At 41.3% G+C, this 21,296-nt stretch overlaps 1 protein-coding gene across 1 annotated transcript in view; it reads right to left on the minus strand.

Moving 5' to 3' along the window:
* The window catches only part of COL17A1 (collagen type XVII alpha 1 chain), a gene marked incomplete at both ends in the record, with an annotated part of 34,969 nt that extends 19,270 nt beyond the window's left edge, over positions 1-15,699 (minus strand). Inside the window, 19 exons of the mRNA XM_079536568.1 lie at positions 400-426; positions 846-884; positions 1,488-1,703; positions 2,267-2,416; positions 3,007-3,051; positions 3,185-3,271; positions 3,767-3,931; positions 4,946-5,011; positions 5,378-5,443; positions 6,487-6,558; positions 7,280-7,435; positions 8,372-8,515; positions 8,909-8,956; positions 10,600-10,635; positions 11,535-11,582; positions 11,942-12,073; positions 14,039-14,137; positions 14,819-14,863; positions 15,645-15,699. Of these exons, the coding sequence (XP_079392694.1) occupies positions 400-426; positions 846-884; positions 1,488-1,703; positions 2,267-2,416; positions 3,007-3,051; positions 3,185-3,271; positions 3,767-3,931; positions 4,946-5,011; positions 5,378-5,443; positions 6,487-6,558; positions 7,280-7,435; positions 8,372-8,515; positions 8,909-8,956; positions 10,600-10,635; positions 11,535-11,582; positions 11,942-12,073; positions 14,039-14,137; positions 14,819-14,863; positions 15,645-15,699 (1,696 nt within the window). The remainder of the gene's footprint in view (positions 1-399; positions 427-845; positions 885-1,487; positions 1,704-2,266; positions 2,417-3,006; positions 3,052-3,184; positions 3,272-3,766; positions 3,932-4,945; positions 5,012-5,377; positions 5,444-6,486; positions 6,559-7,279; positions 7,436-8,371; positions 8,516-8,908; positions 8,957-10,599; positions 10,636-11,534; positions 11,583-11,941; positions 12,074-14,038; positions 14,138-14,818; positions 14,864-15,644) is intronic.
* Positions 15,700-21,296: the final 5,597 nt, after the last annotated feature.

Below are 21,296 nucleotides of genomic sequence, written 5' to 3' on the forward strand. Positions count from 1 at the left end.
GAATTTAGGTTCTTGTTGTGTTTAGAGGTTCTACCTTCCCGGCAATGCCAGACTTCATCTTTCATATTTATGCAATAGATTAAATTATTCACGTTGCATGAAATCCTCTCAAGCACTCTGTGATTAAGCCAGGTATGGTTTCATTTCAGGGATGACTATCAATCAGGTAAAGGAAGTTCCAAGATTCAAAGTGACAACTGATCTCTCTCCTGCTGTGACCTCTAAAACTGCCTTTGCCAGGAAAAATGAAGATAATCACATGAATATCTCAAACATCAGATGCATCAGTTTCCCTGTCTAACTTCAGAAGTAACAAACATTCATATAGGCTATACACATATGCCAGGCCCTACGGCAGGCTGCCACAGAACCTGAGACAGCAAGAAACTCCAGACTCACCTTTGGGACCTTGCAATCCCATGTCACCTGAGAAAAAGGGAAAAAAAAATAAAATCAGGAGAAATCCTGAAGGTATTTCTCATTCTGTTGTTGTTTTTCTAGTTGTTCTCTAGCCTTCAATAAAACACGAACAAGTTTTAGATGAACAAGGACACTTCACAACAGCACAATGCAGGACCAGGCCCATCACAGTAGTGACATATAGGATCCAGCCTTTCAACATTCTATAATGCATTGTGGGATTCGATTTTCTCTATTAATTCTGCATGAAACAGGTCCCCCCACAGTTTAAATGGCAAACCAGCTTCATGTTCTGTAAGTATAAACCAGTATCAATTTTCTCACTGCCAACTTTCCCTAGCCCTAGTGGCAACATCCATTCCAAACTTGAACATTGCCAGAACCAAGGAATAGGACAAAGGAAGAGATAGACTGTAAGGTTATACCTTTCATACCAGGTTCTCCTCTCTCCCCTCGGAAGTAGCCTGCAACAGGAAGTGAAGGTGTTGTTAGACTGCATTACACAAGAAAATAGCTAATTGCTTTGCATACAAAGATCCCTCTAACTGGATTTTGAGGCTGCAGACAGCACAGGCTGGAAAACACAATGGGAGTTTCCTTGAGAAGTCTGCCCTTTGCCAGCACTTGAACTGCTTGGAGTTACATGAAACTTCTGAAGCTGGAAAAATGTAGACTCCTCACTTCTTAGCCTGCTTCTATCAAAACAAAAGTAAATAATATTTCCCTTGCTACTAAAAGTAGCTCAAAAAGCTTTGGATTCAATTTTACGTGCAGTTCTTTCAAAATGGAAAACTCATTTGCTTCAACAAACAACACATTCTGGTGCAGGATGGCATGCCCACAGTTTCCTTTTTCCTCATCCTGCTAGCTTTGATGGATGCAGCACCAGCATCAGTGGCAGCATCCTGTGTCCCAGCAAAACTTATCTGTGAGGACAGGTGAGGGCTCTGCTTTTGAGAGATTGCATTGCAATCCAGAGGTCGTCTTTAGGCCCTCAGAAAATAAAACGCATTCGTTTCCCTTTCAATAATCTGGTCCAATGCATCACAGGTATTTACTCTGCTCACCTCGTTCTATTTCCTTATTCAGTCTGCTCTTCACCATCAACCAAACTGATTCTTCATTTTCAAAAGGTAAGGTTGAAGATGGTGCCGCACCATGAAGAAAATCCACTTTAGAGACGTCTTTTTCTAAATACGGATTCCCTTGGTTAACTGTCAGGAAGCTGCGATTTATTTTTTCCAGGTTGTCCACACGAGATCTCAGCTTTCTCACTTCTTCCGCTGGAAGGTTAAAGCAAAACAGTGAAAATGTTGATGCAGGCATGTGACTGAAATACTAATTTCTAACAGCGGTGACAAGGCAACAGCTATGGACAATGAATTTAGCAGGATTATTTTTGCAGCTCTTATTTTAGCAGGGAAATCTGGAGTTTCAATGACAGCTTTGGAATGTGTTAGTCTCCGAAGAGAAGACATCTCAGGAGTTTCCCTACCCTCCTCTCCCCAGAACTATATAATCTCTTATAGAAGGTTTATATTCCTTATTCATTCTTTCAGTCCATTTGTAATATTTTGGTGGTGGTCACAATGTACTGAATGTGCTCCTCTGGTAGCGAGTTACAATTCACTTGGCTTCTTTCTGCCCCATAGAAAGTTCTGTTCCTCCATGTAAAACTCGATCCTGCCAGCAGAAGGAAGACCCTATCTCTGTATCTTACCCTTCTCTCACCTTAGCAGCAATCGTTCTCATAGACAGGGGTACATAGAGGTGGGATTCTGTTCAGTCTCAAATTTAAATACACAGAGGCCAGTGATCCAGGCCAGTTTTAGTAGTCATTTCTTACCCAGAGCAATGAGTCCAAAGAGCAATCCAAGGAGAAGCAACCATGCCAGAAGCAAACCCAGAAGCCATTTCCACCAGCTACAGCAGGAACCACAGGGACACCAGGAAGGTGCTGATCCAATTGCACCGCCTGCATCACCATTTCGTATTTCTGGAAGAGGCAATTAAATGGTAAATAGCTCCTTAATTTCAGAGTCAAGAATATCTTGAGAACAAGGACTACAAGGTCAGATCCATTATACAAATGGAGAAAAAGCTTTACATTTCACTCTGTGAACACTGGGTGTTACTCTAATCCCTGTGGAAGCTGTAGACAGCTTCCCAATGGGAATCCCAACAGGGTACAACAGTCAGCGCTTTTTAAAATAACTGCTGCACAAACACAATTGCTCTGGGGACATTTTGTTGTGCAGTTCTAAGCTGTAAGTAACAGCAAGAGCCAGAATGGTTTGATCCCTCTCCTCCCCAGAAATCTATCCTGATAGTAGGATGCACTCTGCTGTCAGCTAGCTGATTTTCTCCAGCAGTTAAGAAGTGCCACAACTGCCCAATCATCCACAATAAAATCACAGGTAACACTTTCTGTGGCATCTGCTTTGCTCATTACAGATGGAGTAGCCTTTTAAACATGACCTTCCTTTGACATTGTCATGCAGAGATCATTCAACACGCTCGATAACAGCTTTTTGTACGCTGTGCTTTGATGCTCCCTCCAATGACAGTATGAATAGCACCGCTTACCTGCATATGTTGCTTTGTCCCTTGTTGGCGCTGATTTCAATCCTTCTGTAATAATAAAAGAAGATTTAACAGTCTTTCCATACAACACCGAACTTGGAGCATGGGTTTGTAGAGAGAAGGTGTCAATGGAGGCAGAAAGAGGTAGTTCTCATGTACTGCCACAAGCAAAGACCCGTACCATTTGTATCTGATTTCAGGCCAGTATCTGCCACGTAAGAAGAAAGCCCCTGCTTTTCCTTCTTCAAAGTGTCTTCTGCAAAGGATCCTGAATTGGAATGAAATGCAACTGAAAACATTACAATTGGAGTACAACCAGGCCAGCTCTTTTCTCAGAGTCTAAAAGCGTGGTAAAGCATGGTAGCGTGGTTCTTATTAGGTAGCAAGAACAGCTCTCTGTCAGTTTAAGCCAGCTGCTGATCTATCTGTTGCTTTTGAAGTTCTTGAACTCCCAAGCTTTGAGAAATGTCCCAAGGCACACCCTAGAGCTCCAAAGGCAAAATATGTTAGACACAGATGCTGCTGATGTGGTTAAAGGCTAAAAGCCTGCCATAGATTCATGGGTGGCATACAGGCATAGCGTCCTGAACTCTCAGCTCCACAGACAGAGAAGACCCTACACTGGCACAGTTCATCTGGCTGCATCAAAGTCTATTGTCTCCAAAATGTCCCTTGCAGAGATGTGATTCATATTCCCCCCCTCCATTTTTCTGCTCTCAGCAGACCCATATGTGTGTCACACATCCCAAGGAAGAGAAATTACCTCCATTAAGCCCAGTGGAAGAGGCACTAAAGACTTTGCCACTATCCTTGGTCATGACTAAGAGCTCCATCTCCTTCTTTGCTGGGGCATTCTCTTTCTCCAGCAGCAGGAACTTGCAGTCTTTGCGCAGAAAGTCGTCTCCCTGGGAGCTCAAAACAGTTCCACCTGAAATATTGGTGAAAGATGGGACAGAGGAGGAGATGGGTGAATATAAACATGTAACTACAAGCCACAACACTTTTGTTCATCAAAACAGGGAGTCCCATTATGACTGGGTTTGCCACTTCTGTAAGGAGCCAGCAAGATACACATCAGTCACTTGAAGATAAGAAGAGCTGTGTGTCTCATTAAACTTTAGAGATGTGTATTTCAATAGCATGGGAACAACTTCTACAGGATATGAAGAGCATTCAACGTACGTAATGAAAGAACTCGCTCAGTGACCTCCTCTCTTTTGAAACACATCTATTAGAGAATCATAGAAATTCAGTCTTGAGAGATATCCAAAGGTCACAAGAGCCATCACATCTCAAGCTAAAGAGCACCTTAAAAGAGACACTGTGAAGCACAAAGCACTTCAGGCACGGTTATGAAGCTTTGAACTGCAGCTTGCAGAAGTTGAGCTCAATATAAATAAGGCTAAAAATATTAATGTGGCCACATTTCTGCCATTACGCAGAAAAGATGAATCCCAGCCATTCAGAGACCACAGGCCAGTAGAAAGACCTCAGTTTATCTCATAAAATAGAACAACCAAACAACAAAAAGCCAACAATCTGATCATGCGTAAGTTAGTTCCTTGATTTTCAAGTGGTTAAGGCTGATATACCTGAAAAATAACATTTAGGTGTAACCTTGGAAATATTTTGGTTTCAAACGAAACACAGTGTCACATGTCATCTTCTATCCAGTTACTTATCTGTTGAACAGAAATAGCTACAATAAAATTCTCCAAGTTACCACAAAGTGGGAGAGATCTGAATCAGGCCAGCTGATTTCTCATCCTGGCTCATTTACCTTCTTTTCTGAAAGGCTCTAGCAAGGGAGCTTGATATCGACAAGTCATGCTCCTGAAGAGCCACATGTTAGTACCACTCAGATGGATGAATCTCTAATTCACTTTTATCATGAAATGCTTGTACAAAGCTATGTCTAAGCAACTGTGAATGATACACTCACCTGCTGAGGCAGACACACCAGTACTATTCATGGTGTTTGTCTGAGAAGTGTTCTTCATCCCATATGCTGCAATGAAGAAATTCCAGAATGAAAAAGATGAAGGATAGCAAAGTACCTACGCATACCAGTCTTGGGCTATGCACCATTCATGAATCTTTTCTCAAACAGGACACTTAGTAAAACTCAAATGAGCAAGGGCTTTCCCAGCAAGCAAGTTTATAGTGCTTACACAGGCACTGGAAGCCACTCCTGTTATGTGCAAAACAGAAGAAATGTTCCTCAAAATCTCCTCACACCACATTGCTCCACACCAGAAGATGGCAATAAAGGAACCTCTGTCAATACGAACATTATAGTCACCACAGAAAAGGTGGGAGAATGTAGTACACATCAGGGACTCCCTTATTTGCTTATGCTTAAAAGGTTTCTGACCTGCAGAGGCTGCAGTGGCATTCAGAGCTGAAGAGCTTGGTGACAGATTGTTTTGAACTCCGAACACTGCAAAGAAAAAAAATCAATGCAATGGGAGTTAGAGAAGTCCTGCAGTGCAAGTGGTGTTCTGGCTGAAAACAAAATAAAACCAGTGATAATAATGATGACCTCAGAGAATCCTGTTGGTTAGAAATCACCCTTAGGGTTTCTAAGGAATTTTGTCAGCTAGTAGATGCATCGCAATTCTAAACATTCCTGTTCAAAACCTTACAAAGCATTTTTCCTTAGATCACCTTGCTATGTAAGTTATTATTGGCCCAGGACTATTAACAGTGACAATTTTAAAACATCAACTCAGGTTAGATTGGAAACCCACTTTCATGGCTGCGTGGACGTTTCTGGAAGTACGGGACTTGGGAAAACAAGTACATTTGGGAAACCAGTTTGATGTGACTGGAGGAAGTTTAACGAGACAACTGCACACACTGCGTGTCAAAGTATTGTCCAGAGAGAAGTAAACACTTGAAGGTGGTACCTTCAGTGTCAGAATCACTGTGGCAATATCTGATGTAGTTTACAGACTGCTTTCATACACCCTGCTTTCTAGAGGCTCAATCAGAGAACCTGCATGATGGCACAACACTGAGTAGGAAAAATGTGTGACTGCGTAAGGAAGAGAGGTGCTCTTGTGATATGGAACAGCATCAACCAAAAGTCATAAGTGAAACAAAGGGTAATTATAGGGAAAACTGACAGCAGTAGACCTTTATGGATTAGGACACATGAGTTTAATTTTCAGAGGGTTATCCTGAGTTGTCCTGGGGAAGAAACAGGCTGCTTCAATAGACAAATTACTAATCTTGGAAAATAGCTGATTTTCCTCGCTACCTAAATAAAAGTAGTTAGGACCTAATGTCAGCTACACAAGCTATACTGCATATACCCAGAATAAATCCTCTGTAACCAGAGAATAACTGTGGTGTACAGACAAGCTGTTGACATTCAGAGGAAAGAGGAGAAACAGAGTAATATGGGCAATATTTCAATGCATGTGTCTGGCAGGACTGTGGCACTGTAAAAGTGTGAAGGGAACAAGAGAAAAATCTGACCTGTTGAGGATGTGCTCAGGCCCGTGTTCAGAGTATGACTGCTGGGAGCCAGGTTATTCGGAACACCAAAAACTGTAAAAAGAGGAAGTGAAATGTTATCACTTCTACAACCCACAGAAATTAGTCAGCGCGATTGTAAAATAATTATAAATATATATATTAATATATATAATAAATATAAATATTAATTGCACAGAGGAAAAATACTGAAAACTGTGACCTGAAACCACTCCCTTTACTGAACTCACAAAGTTGAGAAGAACCTATATCAGAAAATTGCAATCATGAGATAATATGAGAAAGCAAAGCTTTTGCTAGTATGGCATTATTAACTTTCTTGTGCCTTTTTTTTTTTTTTTTTTTTTTTTTTTTTTTTTTTTAACTCTAACAGCATCCCTGGCATTTGGAAGTTGGTTTTGCAAGTTATAATGAGGATGGCACGGTTAGGACTAGTTTTTCTTTCAATTGACCAAGATAATTCAAAGTTCACTAGTCTAAAACTAGTCTTGATAGACAGTCTGGTCTCATTTAAGTAAATAATAAAGTTGCAACAATTGAAACAAATCAGGCAGTCAGGACAGCCTATCCTCACAACAAAGGACTTCCAAGTACAAACATCGTAGAAGCAAAATCATAGAATTACAGAAAAGCAGAGAAAACCCAAGCATATCTTCTGCCACCTCAGTTCTTCCCTCATTTTAATTCTTCTAACTGTGCAGATAAGAGCACTGCTATTGACCCAATTTCAGTGTGGAGTTTTGTGCTTACAGACTTGGCAGCCCAGGGAGCATACCTGATCCTGTAGAGTGAGACATAGCATTGACCAAGGAAGAGCTCTGGCCCATGCTGTTGTGGTATCCTCCAAGGGAAGACCCAGCAGGCAGAGTTGAGGACCATGTGTATGGAGGGAGAGCTGTATTTAGTATAGTTGTATCATATGTCCCTGACACTGTAAAAAAATAAAATAAAATAAACAATAAACAAACAGTGGGGATTAGGCTTATGACTTAGTATGCACTGTAGGTTTACATGGCAGAGAACTTAATTTGCCTTCAATTTCAATTACTTTTGTTGAGTCCATGCAACAACTCCAGGTTAATGTAGTATAACCAGTCTCAAATGCCAGCTGATTACTGCCCACTTGAATTAAAAAGAATGGAATAAAGACTGACATGATAGCCTGACTATTCACAAAATACTTTGAGAAGACTTCATTGTTTACAGATGCTATGATACTACAATAAAACATTTAATGTGCTTCAGTCCCTAATTCTGTTAATCCTGGACCAGGACACCTAGAAATTTTGCTTCCCACACATGTGGCTCTGGTTCAAAATCCCCAGTTTTAGACAAAATTTTAGTCATCAGAAGGTAAAAAGGCATTGCTTGTTCCTAGATTCTGGTGGAGAATAGCAGAGTGAATTTGAACATCGCTGCCTCAAGCGCCACAGGGAGGCTTATAATTAATGAAAGCCAGTATTCTAAATAGTATTTATAATACCATCAAGTTTTACTGATCTCTGAACCTGCCGTATGGCCAATAAATTGAACACTGATCCAAATGTTGTCTTCACTGCTATCTTCATTTTGCTCAGCAATAAGAAATCATACTGCTCTAAGACATTTATGCAGAGCTCTTGTCTCTGCCAGCAGCGCTTCTGAATTAAACCTGGTGTCAGCAGGATGTCTTAATTTTATAGAAGTACACAGTTCACCACCCAAAGATGGCCCTGGACAATCCTCCGACACTTTACTCCTTTTTCTGTATCTGGGACAGAGACCATGCACTTACTCTGGTGTTCTTAACAGCTGAGAAATTTTACGGTAAAACGAATTTTAATGGATAGTTAGCAATGCTGGAGTCTTCCAGACCTCTGCCACGTACCTGACTGAGAGCTCTCAGTAACCATTTTTGTCTCCACCACAGCTTTTTTTGGTATTGGGAGGGTACTTGACGATGACCGAGTCGGGCTGCAGCTGGCTGATCGACTTCCTTTCAGTAAACGTTTGACATCATCCAACTCCGTCCCTGGCATGAAAAACAAGCATCCAGATTTATCCAAAAGCCCTTGTTTCACTGAACTGTAATCCTGCCCTGGGGATAAACCATTCAGTGGAATTTACTCAGGAACATCTCAGAAGCTGTATTTTTCAGGAGTGCCATTGACATAAGAAAACTTCACAAGCTGCATTTCAGGAATTAAGTACAACTCTATCCTTGCAAGACAACCACCTAACCCACAGCATGCTTCTTTGTTCAATACAGGGAGATATTGGAAGTTCTTACAGCGGGAATAAAGGATGACATGCTGCTATCTGTCATCATGAAGACTGGATTCACAAGACACCGTAGACATATCTAGAGCACCAACACATTCTACGTTATACCTGATTCCCCTAGAGTATAAGCTGTGGCACTTACATCTGCCAGAGGGAGATGCGCTCTGCAGCCGGACTCGTATTTCACTCTCTGTGAAGAGAAAAAAGCAGATCATGAATATGGAGTGCAACGTATTTATGCCCTGAGCTGAGAATGAATCTTTATGCTGAAGTGAATTCCTCCCTTCCTGCTGTCTGTGTTGCCTTGCTGCTCGATCTAAGCAGCGCTCGTGGCATATACTAATTTCTTGCCAACTGGCCTGGGTGATTTTTATTCTAGGGTTAGATTTTAACGTTTTTCATCCAGAGAGCTGCATTTTATTCCTTGCATGCTTCTGTTGAAGTCAATAGCATTGTCAGTGCCAATCAAATGAAAGACCTAATTCCTCAGTCCTCAATCAAGTCCTAAATAATCAGTCCTCATTCCCACTCATCACAATTACTATTATTGTTCTATTGGATAAAAACCTAAAGAGTCAAAAGAAACATCAAGATTTCAAGGCTAACAAAAGTTCCCTAATACTTTTGGGTAAAATTCATACCCCATCTCTATAACGGGCTGCAGGATTTAGGCTCTTGCAACCTGCTGCCTTCTGTTTCGGCTCCTTGAACGTAACCCCCTTTACCCACTTTACAAAGTTGCACTGAAATAAAACTGTCAGGTCGCACTCAGACATTTATTAATCCAACAATCTTTCCAGGTACTCCAGTTTATTACTTACTGGCTTATACTGTTCAGCACAAGAGACTACAGAGTTAATCCGATTTGTTGGGAAAAGCCTTTAAGCTTATTACCTACGAGCAAGGACATGTGACTCATGCTCCTTGAGATGAAATCTGACAGTGCATACACTCTAAAGGAAACACTGGCTTCGGCATTCAGGTAGAGAAGCTGATTGATAGATTGAGACAATTTCCTGAAGTAACATGAGAAGCTGAAGCTGATTCTCTGGTATCTGTTTTATTACATAAGGCTAGCTCTGCTGGGAGGTATGTACTGTGCCAGAGGAGACTGTGAAGACCTGAGGTAGAATAATTGGTAACTGTGACATTCTCCAGGAGGAGAGTGCAAGAGCATACTTTGATTTATATCCACTGCCAAAATTAACTTGGATAAAATGACATTATAGTTTTCTCCTCAAGCAACTGGAAACAGATATTAAACTCTTAGTAATATAATCCTGCTTTCCCCAATGCTGTTAATAAATTACTAGAAGAGCTAAATGGTTTAAACAACACAGTTTCACAGTGAGCTCATAAGCAGACTGCAGCAAGTCCATAATTTCTTCAGCCTCTCGTTACCACCAGCATAAGATCATTTCAGGGAATGTCCGTATGGTTTCTAATATAAATCTTGGGGAAAAATGTGCATGTGATTGTTGTAAAAACACCAGAGCGGGGGTCACAGAGAATGGCTGGACTGAGTTTGTGGTATTGAACAGTTAAGATGGAAAACTACGTTCTACACCCCCAGAGTTCCAGGTCCCCAAACAGATCCTCCTTTCTGGCACAGTACTACCATTACGACTTTCACTGGAGTCCATGCACTGAGCTTGTTTAATCAACTGTTCACACATAAAACGGTTCACACCTGCAGTGGTGTAAATCCAGGCACCTCATCAGACTCTAGACTCAAACCACTTTGATTCCAGATAAGGAGTAGGTCCGTCTGACACACCTTGAGTCACACTGGGAAAAAACAAAGACAACTTCTAAAAGAAGAGTACCACTCACCTCGACTTTGGCTTCGCCCTCGTGTGGAGGCAGATGCTGTGAATATAAGAGAAATAAAAGCAATATTAGGTTTTACTGCCTTTGACACATGGATATTTGGATCTTCGAATCTTCCTCTGAATGCAGAAACTCAGGCAGCAAACTTCTTTACTTGAGGCACAGCTGGGGGGCATTGAAATCCCAGTTTTTGCCAGGACTTCTTTAGACCATGAAGTATCTCAAAGAGTGTGTAGCACCTTAGTATTTCTGGACCAACTGCTGTTTCTGTTTGCACACATGTTATTCAGAGATAATGATCTTTTATTTCAGTAATCCAGTATGAAGATAATAGGCCTGTTTATACCATCAACCAAGGTCAGACACTATGAAACCCTGCCTCTTCCCTAAGCCAGAAAGACAGTGACATCATATTGTTCTCCACCTGCACTGGATATAAGAAGCATCCCAGAGTTTGGACAGAGCAAAAACTCCTACCTGCTGACAATATACAGTATAAATACAACACTTGATAGCCAGTTCATGTTTTCAATTACACCATATGAAGATGTTGAAGTCTAGAAAAGGATAAGTGGTGGAGTATATCCAGCAATGGTTCAAAATCTTAAGGGACTGCACTTTCTTGCTTGGGTCTATTCCCCCAAGGTAGGAGACAGCAGATGTTGTCAAGTGTCTTATGTTCTCCTGCTCATGCTCTATACCATTTTGAGACTGTTTAAAGAGTAGCTGAAGGTAGTAGGTGTATTATATTATGCGGCCCCTGTTGGAATCTGTACTAGCTTGAGACCCTGCTGTCAGCTGCATTAACAGTAACTCTTCTGAAGTCACAGAGTTGCACTGGCTGTCCAATACAGAGGTAACATGTGGAAAGCCTCTGTAGTCACCAATTCACATGACCTTGCCATAAAGTTCAGAGAGACAGTTCTGTAAGAACGTACCAAACTCTTTTCTGGGGAACTCTGGAGAAGAGTTAGCACTGGAGCTCCCTGCAAGTAATAGAAATGGGTCATTAATACTTTTTAGAAGATCATCAAGAGTTTCCAAGTATGCTTCTGGTACCTGTTTAATTCCACTGAGTAACAAACATTTCCATTCAAAAAGAGCTATTCAGGATTACATGAACTAGTTGCAAACGTCAACAAATAAACTCCTCTTAGAAATGAGCGTTAATAAAAATAAGACTCAATCGTTAAAATGCCTCCCTGCTGGCTTATTGCCCAGCAAAACCACTATAGATGGGATTCTTGTGCTATTTAAGACAATTCTGAATTAATGTGCTGGAAGTCTCAAGCGACGTCGGGCTGCACAACATTGTGCCTCTTTTCTATGGCATATTCTGCAATACCTTCATATGTTGCATGGCGGTTGACATGGGTTTTTCTTTCAAACGTTGAGCCAGGTGATTTGGTGAGAGTTGAGCTAGGAGACTGTGTTTGCCTGTAGCCAGACGATGATGAGTTCAATCTGCCACTTCCACCTATCGGCAAAACAAAACACCTTCAGCAAATTGAAGATATGACCTGGATGTACACCCTGTATATCCCAAGTACTTTATGTTTGTGTCTTCTGAGTTGGACAGATCTGCATTAGTATCTCAGAACTAGAGATGGGCAAAAAAAAAAAAAAAAAGACAACCACATTTGGATGTAACTGACTGTCCTCAGCATTCCCTGCAAAGAGGAATTTATCTTTGTGGTTTAAAAATGACTTGTCAGTAATTTCAATAACAGCGGGTTTTGGCTGTTATTAAATGGATAAATGAGACATTTGTGCTGAGCAGGAAGACACCTGGCTTTAAATTGGCCTGGATTTTGACATTTGGATACAGATCCACTCGTAAACTCCAGTGTTATATGACAGTTTAAACAAGATGTAGTACTGGAGGATGTCATTCACGAGGCAAAGGAAAGAAGAGATGAGCAAGCTTCCTTCCAAAGCAACTAGCCACAGTCTCACTTAGTCATGCCTTAGTCAATCAATTTCCAGAAGATGTGATTGAGGCATGAGTCAAGCTCAAGGTTGTTTGGAGATTATTAGTAGCTGTTCTGTTTAGACAGGGGAAAGTTTCCTTTCCTAGCTGATATCAGCGCTGTGCGAAAAGAACTGGGCAGCCATAAAGAATGCATGGTTTGTAGAAGGATCAGACTCTTGATTGGACTCTTCTATGAAATCTAACATGGGAGTGTGATCAGAGTGGCAGTACAAGGGTAGCTCTGTGATGAGGGCAATATATGCATGCTCATCAGACGGATCAGACCGATCAGACTGGTTATTGTTTAACTATCACTGTAAAAAGAGAACACCCTTGTGATCTCAAAGTATTGTCTAACTCATTTTCTCTTCTAGAGGGATCTATTTTGGTTTGCAACTTGTCCACTTAATTGAGCAAAAACAACTGCAGTGACAAGCGGACCTCTGTTGCAGACATTCTGCCAGCAGAATGGGAAAAACAGCCAAGTGCTCTGCAAAACTTAAAGAAGTTCAAATTCTTTTCTCTTCCCGAACACACTGAAAATAACTAACAAGGAGGATGCAATCCCAGAGTCATTTAAGTTAGAGCTCTGAGGGATAGGCACAGTTCTCAGTTAAACTGGTGCCAGTCTAGACAATTAGGTTGATATCTGCACCAGAGTTACATCATATTTGTCCAGAGGGGAAGTGACTCCACACTCTGGCCTCTAATTGAAGGAGATGAGTATATGTCAGGTCTAGAGGGTAGGCCTAATTCTTCCTTTGAGCTTCCATTCTGCACTTTCCTCTCTTTGACTTGCCAGTTCTTCTGGAGAACGGAGAATGTTCCCTGTAAGAATTGTTATCCAGTCTGTCCCACTGTGAGAGAGATGCACCAGAAAGCTGGGTAGAAAGTTTATTCTTAAAAAACCTTCACTATGACAATCTAACAGCTCAGCAGAGAATGTTGCTAGAGAGGAATTGTCTTTATGGAGTAGATAAGAAGTACTGATTCAGCACATCCAGAAAACACATAGACCATTCAAAGTGCTAAAGTCACGGATACCCTGACAAGGAGATAGATTCTATGAAATTGTTTTATTCTACTCTACTATCATATTGTATTCTAACATCAGCAAAATCAACAAACATTAAATGAAGCCATCTTCTGAACAAAAATGCTCAGAAAGACTGTGATTTGGAAAACTTGAATAAAGAAAATTTTGATTTCCAAATGACTCAAGGGCAGTGGAAAAGAGTTTTTCAAAGGTTACTGAAAACTACCTGGAAATCAAGCTTTCCTTGCAAAAAAAGAGAACTTTGCCATTCACTCACCCATGCTCACAACCAGCTTTAAGGAAGGAATACCTTTGCTTTGAATATTTGCCTTCTCTACTTTAAGAAACCCCATTTTTCTCAATCCTGCCCAGACTCTCTCCTCAGTCCATTAATGCTGCCTTTGCTTTTTGTTACTGATATTTTCATTCCTTACTTGAAGTCACATAGCCACTGCTATGGGTGTAAGACCTCTTTTCAACTCCACTTCCTCCAGTGTGGGATGATGTCTTGAGTCCACTACTGCTCCCTCCTTCTGGAATAGACGAGCACAAAATGAGATTCTGTCACAATTAAAGATGAGAAGAACAAAAATACTACAAGATGAGGCAGAAGGTACCCAAAACCATTCTTACACTCAGTTCCAAGGACAGCTTAATGTCTGAAAAGGCATCAGAACTGCAGAGAAGTATCTCAGCAGAGCAGATGCAGACTCAGCAGGTTTGTAGTCAAGTTTTGATTTGAGCATGGGCTGGAAGATGCTCCTGTTAACTCTCATCATAAATGAGATAGTGCAATGCCTTTTCAACCCTACTGCAGAATAGACAATTCTTCCCTATTTGTTACACAGACATAGAAATAACCTGTGACATCTGATACTATGCAAAGGGATTATTTGCGTTTGTAAGCTGGATAAGATGGGGGCCAGAGACTCAACACTTTTGATCTCAAGAGACAGTCACTACCACAGACTCTATCTGGGTGCCACTCTTGAGGAGCCAGGTCTACCAGTCTTAGTGGACTCTGCGTTTTGTTACTGCTCCTTCTCTCCACCAAAAAGTATTCTGGGAGAAGTATTTCTCAAAATAGCTTACGTGTTAGTATTTCTGCACTGACACCTGCTACACCCAGGGACTTACGAAAGTAATGAAGCCGAATAACACAGAGGGACAGCAGTCACAAAGCAAAAGTAATGCAGTGGATCACAATTACTTACTGGGTGGTAAAGATGTCAGTCTTGTAGTTACTGTCTCTGTAATAACTGAGGAAAGAAAAGTTCAGAAGTTATTGCACTTTCATCCAGTCAGACAAGATCAGTGTTCCACTTCATTCCATGGAAGAGCATGAATTATTCAAATAAGATTAACGCATTTAAAGAGAGTTCTCTTCCCTTGAGACTATATTGCCTGGGCACTGACAGCTGTGTGTTTTCAGACTTCTGTCATGCTACAGTAACTAAGTGTATCACTGCCATGAAAGATATGAAAGTGATATTATTTCAGGGAACTACTGAACCACAGCAATTGCTGGAAAAGTAAAGCCCAGGTCAGACTCCTTACTAGCTTTCTATGGAACCTGCTTTAGCAGGGCGTAGCACTAGCCAGTCTCCCTTCCAGAGGTCCCTTCCAACCACTACAATTCTGTGATTCCTACTAGCTAATTCCCACAATGTCAGCAGAATCCTGTTTTACCCTATTATTACACAAAGACAAGAAAGATATATAATAAACAGTTTGAAGACTGTGCATGGCATTTGTTTCAGAAGCAGAATTCAAATGTCTGCACTACTGGCTAAAGATATTATCACAGGCCAATAAATTCTGGTTAAACAATCAGGTCATTGTATAAGTCTCTAAATGCCTGTTTTTGCCCTGTTCTATTCCTTCTTTTGATTTGGGTTGAAATATCAAGGACAGGTGCAGAATTTAGTCCTGGGCCCCTGGTCAGCATGCAGTCCCTCACAGAAGTGTCAACATGGTTGCTGTATTTTTGGAGTGTGATCCAGTCTTGTAACATGAAAATAAAAAAAATGTTCTCCTTACGTCTCTCTGTAACTTCTGATCCATCTTGCCTCGTTTTCTTTGTTAAAGAATCCATATCATTTCCACCTGCATGGAAGCCATAAAGACAGTGCTCAGAGCTTTGTGAAGAGAAGAAGATAACAAATTCCTGTAAGTCCCATCATTTTTCTCTCTTCAGCAGAGGAACTGCCTGAAATTCAGTTACAGCAGAGTTTGAAATATCTTTCTAGAACCACCTGAGTACTACTAACAGAACAGCAACAAGTCCCTGCAAAACTGGAAGCTAGACGGTGCATAAAGGCTGAAATAGCAGGAAGGGTTGTGAAGCCAGCAGGGGAGCTAAGGGCAACAAATTCAACCAGAACTGGACAAGTTTAGACCTGGATTTACATGCAGACTTTGTGGCAGTACACCACGGTCTTCAGTTGGATCTCTATAAAATTTTAACAAAACCATAGGATTCAAACATCAGTCCTACACACCTGTTCTGTACAGAAATCAACAACGTTGGATTAGAAATGCAGACAAGTTCACGAGTTCTGCTTCTGTTACCTACACACGCTGTGCCAGTGCTACAAGAAAAGCATAAGCAGAAATATGACAGCACTTCCACAGTACTACAGGCCATTCTCAAGATATGTTGATGCTAAAACCACAGAACTGACTTGAGTGAAGCAAAAAACAAAACAAAACAAAGCCACCCACAACAAGAGGTACCTTTAAACCACCTATTTTCAGCAGTAAGGAACTTAAGGCAGGAAGTGCTTTATCTTGCTTTACAAACCCGTGTCTGCAGCTGTGGAATCTGAGCTAATTCAGCCAGCTCAGGTCAGTCTACACAGTATTGAAATCACTGCTGCAAATGCCATCCATACTCATCATGGCTTGGATGCCTCTCAAGTCATAATTATGTCTCTAGCAGAGGTATGACTGTCTGCCAAAGCAGAAACATCACAATGACTGTGGAAAAGAAATAACAGAAGCTCAAGAGAAAATACTCCTGTCAGAAGGAAATATACAGTTGCTCACCCCTATTCTAAGACAACATTTCATTTTGCATAGTTGCAAATGCTTCAGAGATTTTAATTTGTGTAGAAGGTGATAACAAGTAAAAGTTCTCCACTGCATTTGATGACTCCTTCAAACTGAAAACTCAACTGTACAGAAAACGACACTAAATGTAGTTTTCACAGGCTGAGTCTAAAACATTTTGGGCAAAAGTCCTTTCAAGTTTCCAAAGTCCAGCTTGAGGAAGAATATAAAACTGCGCCCTCCAATTCAGCTACCACTCAGGTTTGGTCCTCATGACTCCACTTACCCTTCTGCACCTCCTCCATGTGTTAGTATAGCTCACACATAGGTAATGACACAACGCAGGAAGCAACAGAGAATCTGGAGGAATATCTAAGTTCAGATTCAGATCTGCCTTTGAATAGCACCTAATGTTCCCAGAGTTGGAGATGAAGAAGCTGAATGTAGAAGGTATGCCATGAGGCAAGCCACTGTAGTTCATGCCTCCCATCACAGACTCAGCTGAACTTTACACAGAACACTCAACAGGGCTCACAGCCCTCAACCTCAACACCTCAGCCCCGCAGCACAGCTAAGCAGCCTGGCACACGGTGGCCACATGCAAGTCCTTACACAACACTGGCAGCAGGACACTACCCAACCCTTACAGCATTTGCCTACACTGGGGATTTCCAAGGGATTCTCCAGAGAGCTGATTCCAAGTCATATACAAGACTAGAGTTACACATGTCAGGGGAGCTCCTCCTTAAGCAGGATTCCAGTCTCCTGCACTGGAACGTCTCCTGGTCACACACTCCAAGAAAAGGCACTATCCGCTACTTTTCCTTGCTACATCAACAGTGGAAGCATATCTGAAGCTCATTCTCTAAAAGCACATGCTGAAAGTTGCTGTCTAGATCTCAGCAATTCTGGCTTTGCCAACATCTAGACAAGGAACACAGCTTTACATTCAGAAACTGCTTCTCTACCACTCTGTAGCCCCAGAATTTCCCTTTCGCTATTGGGAAGCTGTGCTGGTTATGGATGCTGTACCATTGGCCAATACCAGCACTGAGTGAACACATCTGCATCTTCCTCCCCTTGAGAGAGTGGAATATCTTGCTCTGATACCAATCAGAAAAAAAAAAATAAGGAGAAGAGATTAAACAACATCTTTGAATCCACACATCCCACAGCTCAGCCCAGCCCTGGCACACAGCACATTTTGATCTTGCATGTGTTTTTGCCACGTGAATGCAAAAGCCAGCCCAGGTTCTAGAGGGCTGACTAAGCTTGATTTCCATTATCTGCCAGGACTGACTCACTTCACCAGCTCCTCCTACCTGGACTCACAAAGGTGTAGCTGTAGGCTATGTCTGAGGTAAAGGAATAGCACTGTTGAATCAGAGAAGTCACCAGCAGTTATTTCAGAGCGATAAACAGGAGCTCATGAACTGGGATCACCCACAAATAGTGGAGGTGCCTAAGGCAGGGTGACCCTAAAGCTGATTTAACGTAAACTGGGGCTGAAGTGCATTAGTGGCCCTCATAAAAACAGAGAACTTGCACAAGGAACCAGGAGAGCTCTTGCAAAACCAGAGCTGCGCAGGCTGCTTCCTCTCTGCAGCACCAAAAAGCAGGATGATGAGAGCAGCCCAGCTTTACAAAGCATGTTTAATCTCTGCTTTCCATATTAGATCAGTGCTGCAGTCTGAGATGAAGCACTCCAACTTCTTTTATTGTTTTATAAGCTACGTATTACTTGCGTGCAATGGCAATAAAATGTATCACAAGCATTTTTCAAAGGGGAAGGGGAAAAGCTATTTTATAGCCATGAAGACTATCATATAAAAACAGAAATAGGTGCATTTCAGATCCTTTTATTCCTCTGCAATGTCTCTCCAGTTCTCACGTCTGAACGCTGTTACGTTCTCACAACACAAACTTTCAGCTCTCTCCTCCCTCCACTAACATGGCTTATGCTGTGAGATACTCCTTCAGGAGAAAGAGGCACCTGCAGCTGCTAGGATGCATTATACTTAATGCCAGAAGAACCCTTTGAACATAAATAATGTGAAACAGTAGAAGACTCCAATCAATGTCACTGATAGTGTTAAAAGCAAATGCCACTGTGCTGGAATTTATAGGATTGGTTAAAAAATGCCCCCTTATCTTTCTTTCACATCACCATCTAGGAACTTGGCCTTCTCATTCTGCTTCAAAAGCTATTCCTTTCACTTCCAGTTACTCAACCAAAAGCAACAGAGTCAGGAAGGATTTTTCTTTTTTAAAGAAGCTTCCAAAATGGCTCATTCAGCAGGTTCCCCCAAACGATGCTAATACCAAGAAAGCAAGCTATGTGCAAAGCTTGGATATGCTGTACGACAACTCACAGCCTCAAAGCCATGCACCAAATCAGCCAGTCAGTCAGTCCAAAGGCTGGAAAAGAAGACAGATCTTTTACCTTTTTTCATTGTGTTCAAATTGCAAAACCAGCTACAAAGTGGGGAAAAAAAAAAAAACAAAACAGGTCTCTTCTAACTTACTGTGACAAAGCTTCAAAAACACTTTACAAGGCCTCCTAACCTTCTGTGACAAAAGGTGGCCCAAAGTCCATAATAAATGGCTCATAAATAAATACAGCTGTATGACACAAAGCAAAGCCTGTCCACAGCAAAACTGACTGACTCAGAAGCACCTCCTGGCATTTTCAGGACTTATTCCTTCATCTTACATTCTGAAGCCACCATTTGAAGCTTCAGTTTGCAAACATTACTTCTCCATCACATTTCAGATCCTCTCAGTTTCAAAAATAGCCAATAGATGTTTCACACTTCACCATGCTGCTGCCCTTACAGAATGGAGAACGTTCAGTTAACTTTATTTGCATGGTAGTTTCACAGAATGTATTAAAAATGCACACTGAACTCAACTTCACATTTTTTATCTACCAGCAGATAAATCCCTTTAGCTCAATAATCAGATTTAAAAGCTACGTTCACGGATAAATACAAAATGCAAACAGACCCAGCTCTACCACGATCTTAATTTTACATTGTATTCCCCGTTAGCAGTAACATAACACCTCCACTATTTCGCCTTTTATTCTGTTTTGTTTCATTTTTCGGTAATGTAACTTACCTTGTATGCTTTGGTTACTGAACTGAAAATCTGATTTTCTCCTCAACCGTTTCCCGTTTCCTATACAATCTGCCACCTATACTATCATGTCCCTCCAAAGGTGTGTGAAATCTGAATGATCGTCCAAAAATGTTCAGCTCTTCTTAATTTAACCTGTTTTACTCTCACCCTTCTTGCGCTTTTCTATTCCCCTGCTCTTAAACAAGTCCTGACAAAGGCGTGTCGTGGTTTCCTGCCTCACCCTACCCTTCCAATTATCTGACACTCACTGGAAAAAAAAAGTCTGCCTCCAGGAGTCAAACTTCACCGAAAGCATGAACGCTCCTACTTATTTGCTCAGGTAGATTAACTATGTAGATCCCAGAAGGGCAAAGCTAGGAAGGCTTAAGTCAGGGAAAACGAACTATTATCACTGTGCATTCTGAGACAGATCTGAGCATTTAACACATGAATTACACCTGTTTTGGCATTTTCTCACAGAAGGTTATGCAGCACCTGCTGATATTGCTGCAAAGCTGATGGTGAGATAATCACATTTTGCTGCTTGCGTACAATGGATTAAATTCCCAGCTAGCAAAAATAGGCTGAAAACCATTGGAATCAGTACCCTGAACTGGCTTGCAGACCCCACAGATATTTAGTCTCTGCTCAAGAGGCAGCAGTATCATTAAATATCGTAACCACATACACAAAACTGAGTAAGCAATATCATTTCTTCTGTATCTACCACTTGCAAGAGGGCAACCAGAGGGGTCGTTAAAGAAATGCGGCAGATATGAGCCTAGCGTTCTCTGGAGACTTCTTGAGTCAAAGGCAGAAGTTTTGCAACCACTCCTTGATGGAACTTTTTCCATTAATTTGTCCAATTAGTTTTGGAATCTGTACAACAATTTTGCATACCCAGTGTCTTGCAGCAAGCATTTTCACAGTTTAGCTATGCCTTGCAGGAAGAATTTTCCTCCTCCTCCTGAACAAAATAGTGTCGTTTGGTATTTTGTTATAAAAATCAGAATCTGCCATAGCTTCACTTCCTCTACAGACTTTGTAGGACTTGTACCATGAGTGGAAGAGAACTTAGGCTCATAGAATTACTAAGACTGGAAAGGACCTCCAAAGATCACCTAGTCCAACCGTCAACTTGTCACCACCATGCCCACTAAGCTATGAAAATCTCCATGAGAGGTGACTACCACTTTCCTATTCCAAAACCTCACCACTCTTTCTGGGAGGACATTCTTCCTCATAGGCAACCTGAACCTCCCCTGGTTAACTTAAGGCAATTGCCTCTCATCATAGAACTTCAAGCTTAGAAAATATTTTTGCACTAACCTTTTGAGAAACAGTGGCTGTGTCAAGATCATACTCTATTTACACCGGAAATTTTTGAAGGTGTTCAGGGGCACAGCTGGAATACAGCACTACACAAAGGGTTGGCCCTTCTTTGTTGATGGACACCAAAATTTCATCAGAATTCATCAATGCATCTCTTCAATTCCGGAACTTGTTTTCATATTTATCTTT

The sequence above is a fragment of the Tetrao urogallus genome (genome assembly GCF_951394365.1).
Source record: "Tetrao urogallus genome assembly, chromosome: 5".
Classification (NCBI taxonomy): Eukaryota; Metazoa; Chordata; class Aves; order Galliformes; family Phasianidae; genus Tetrao; species Tetrao urogallus.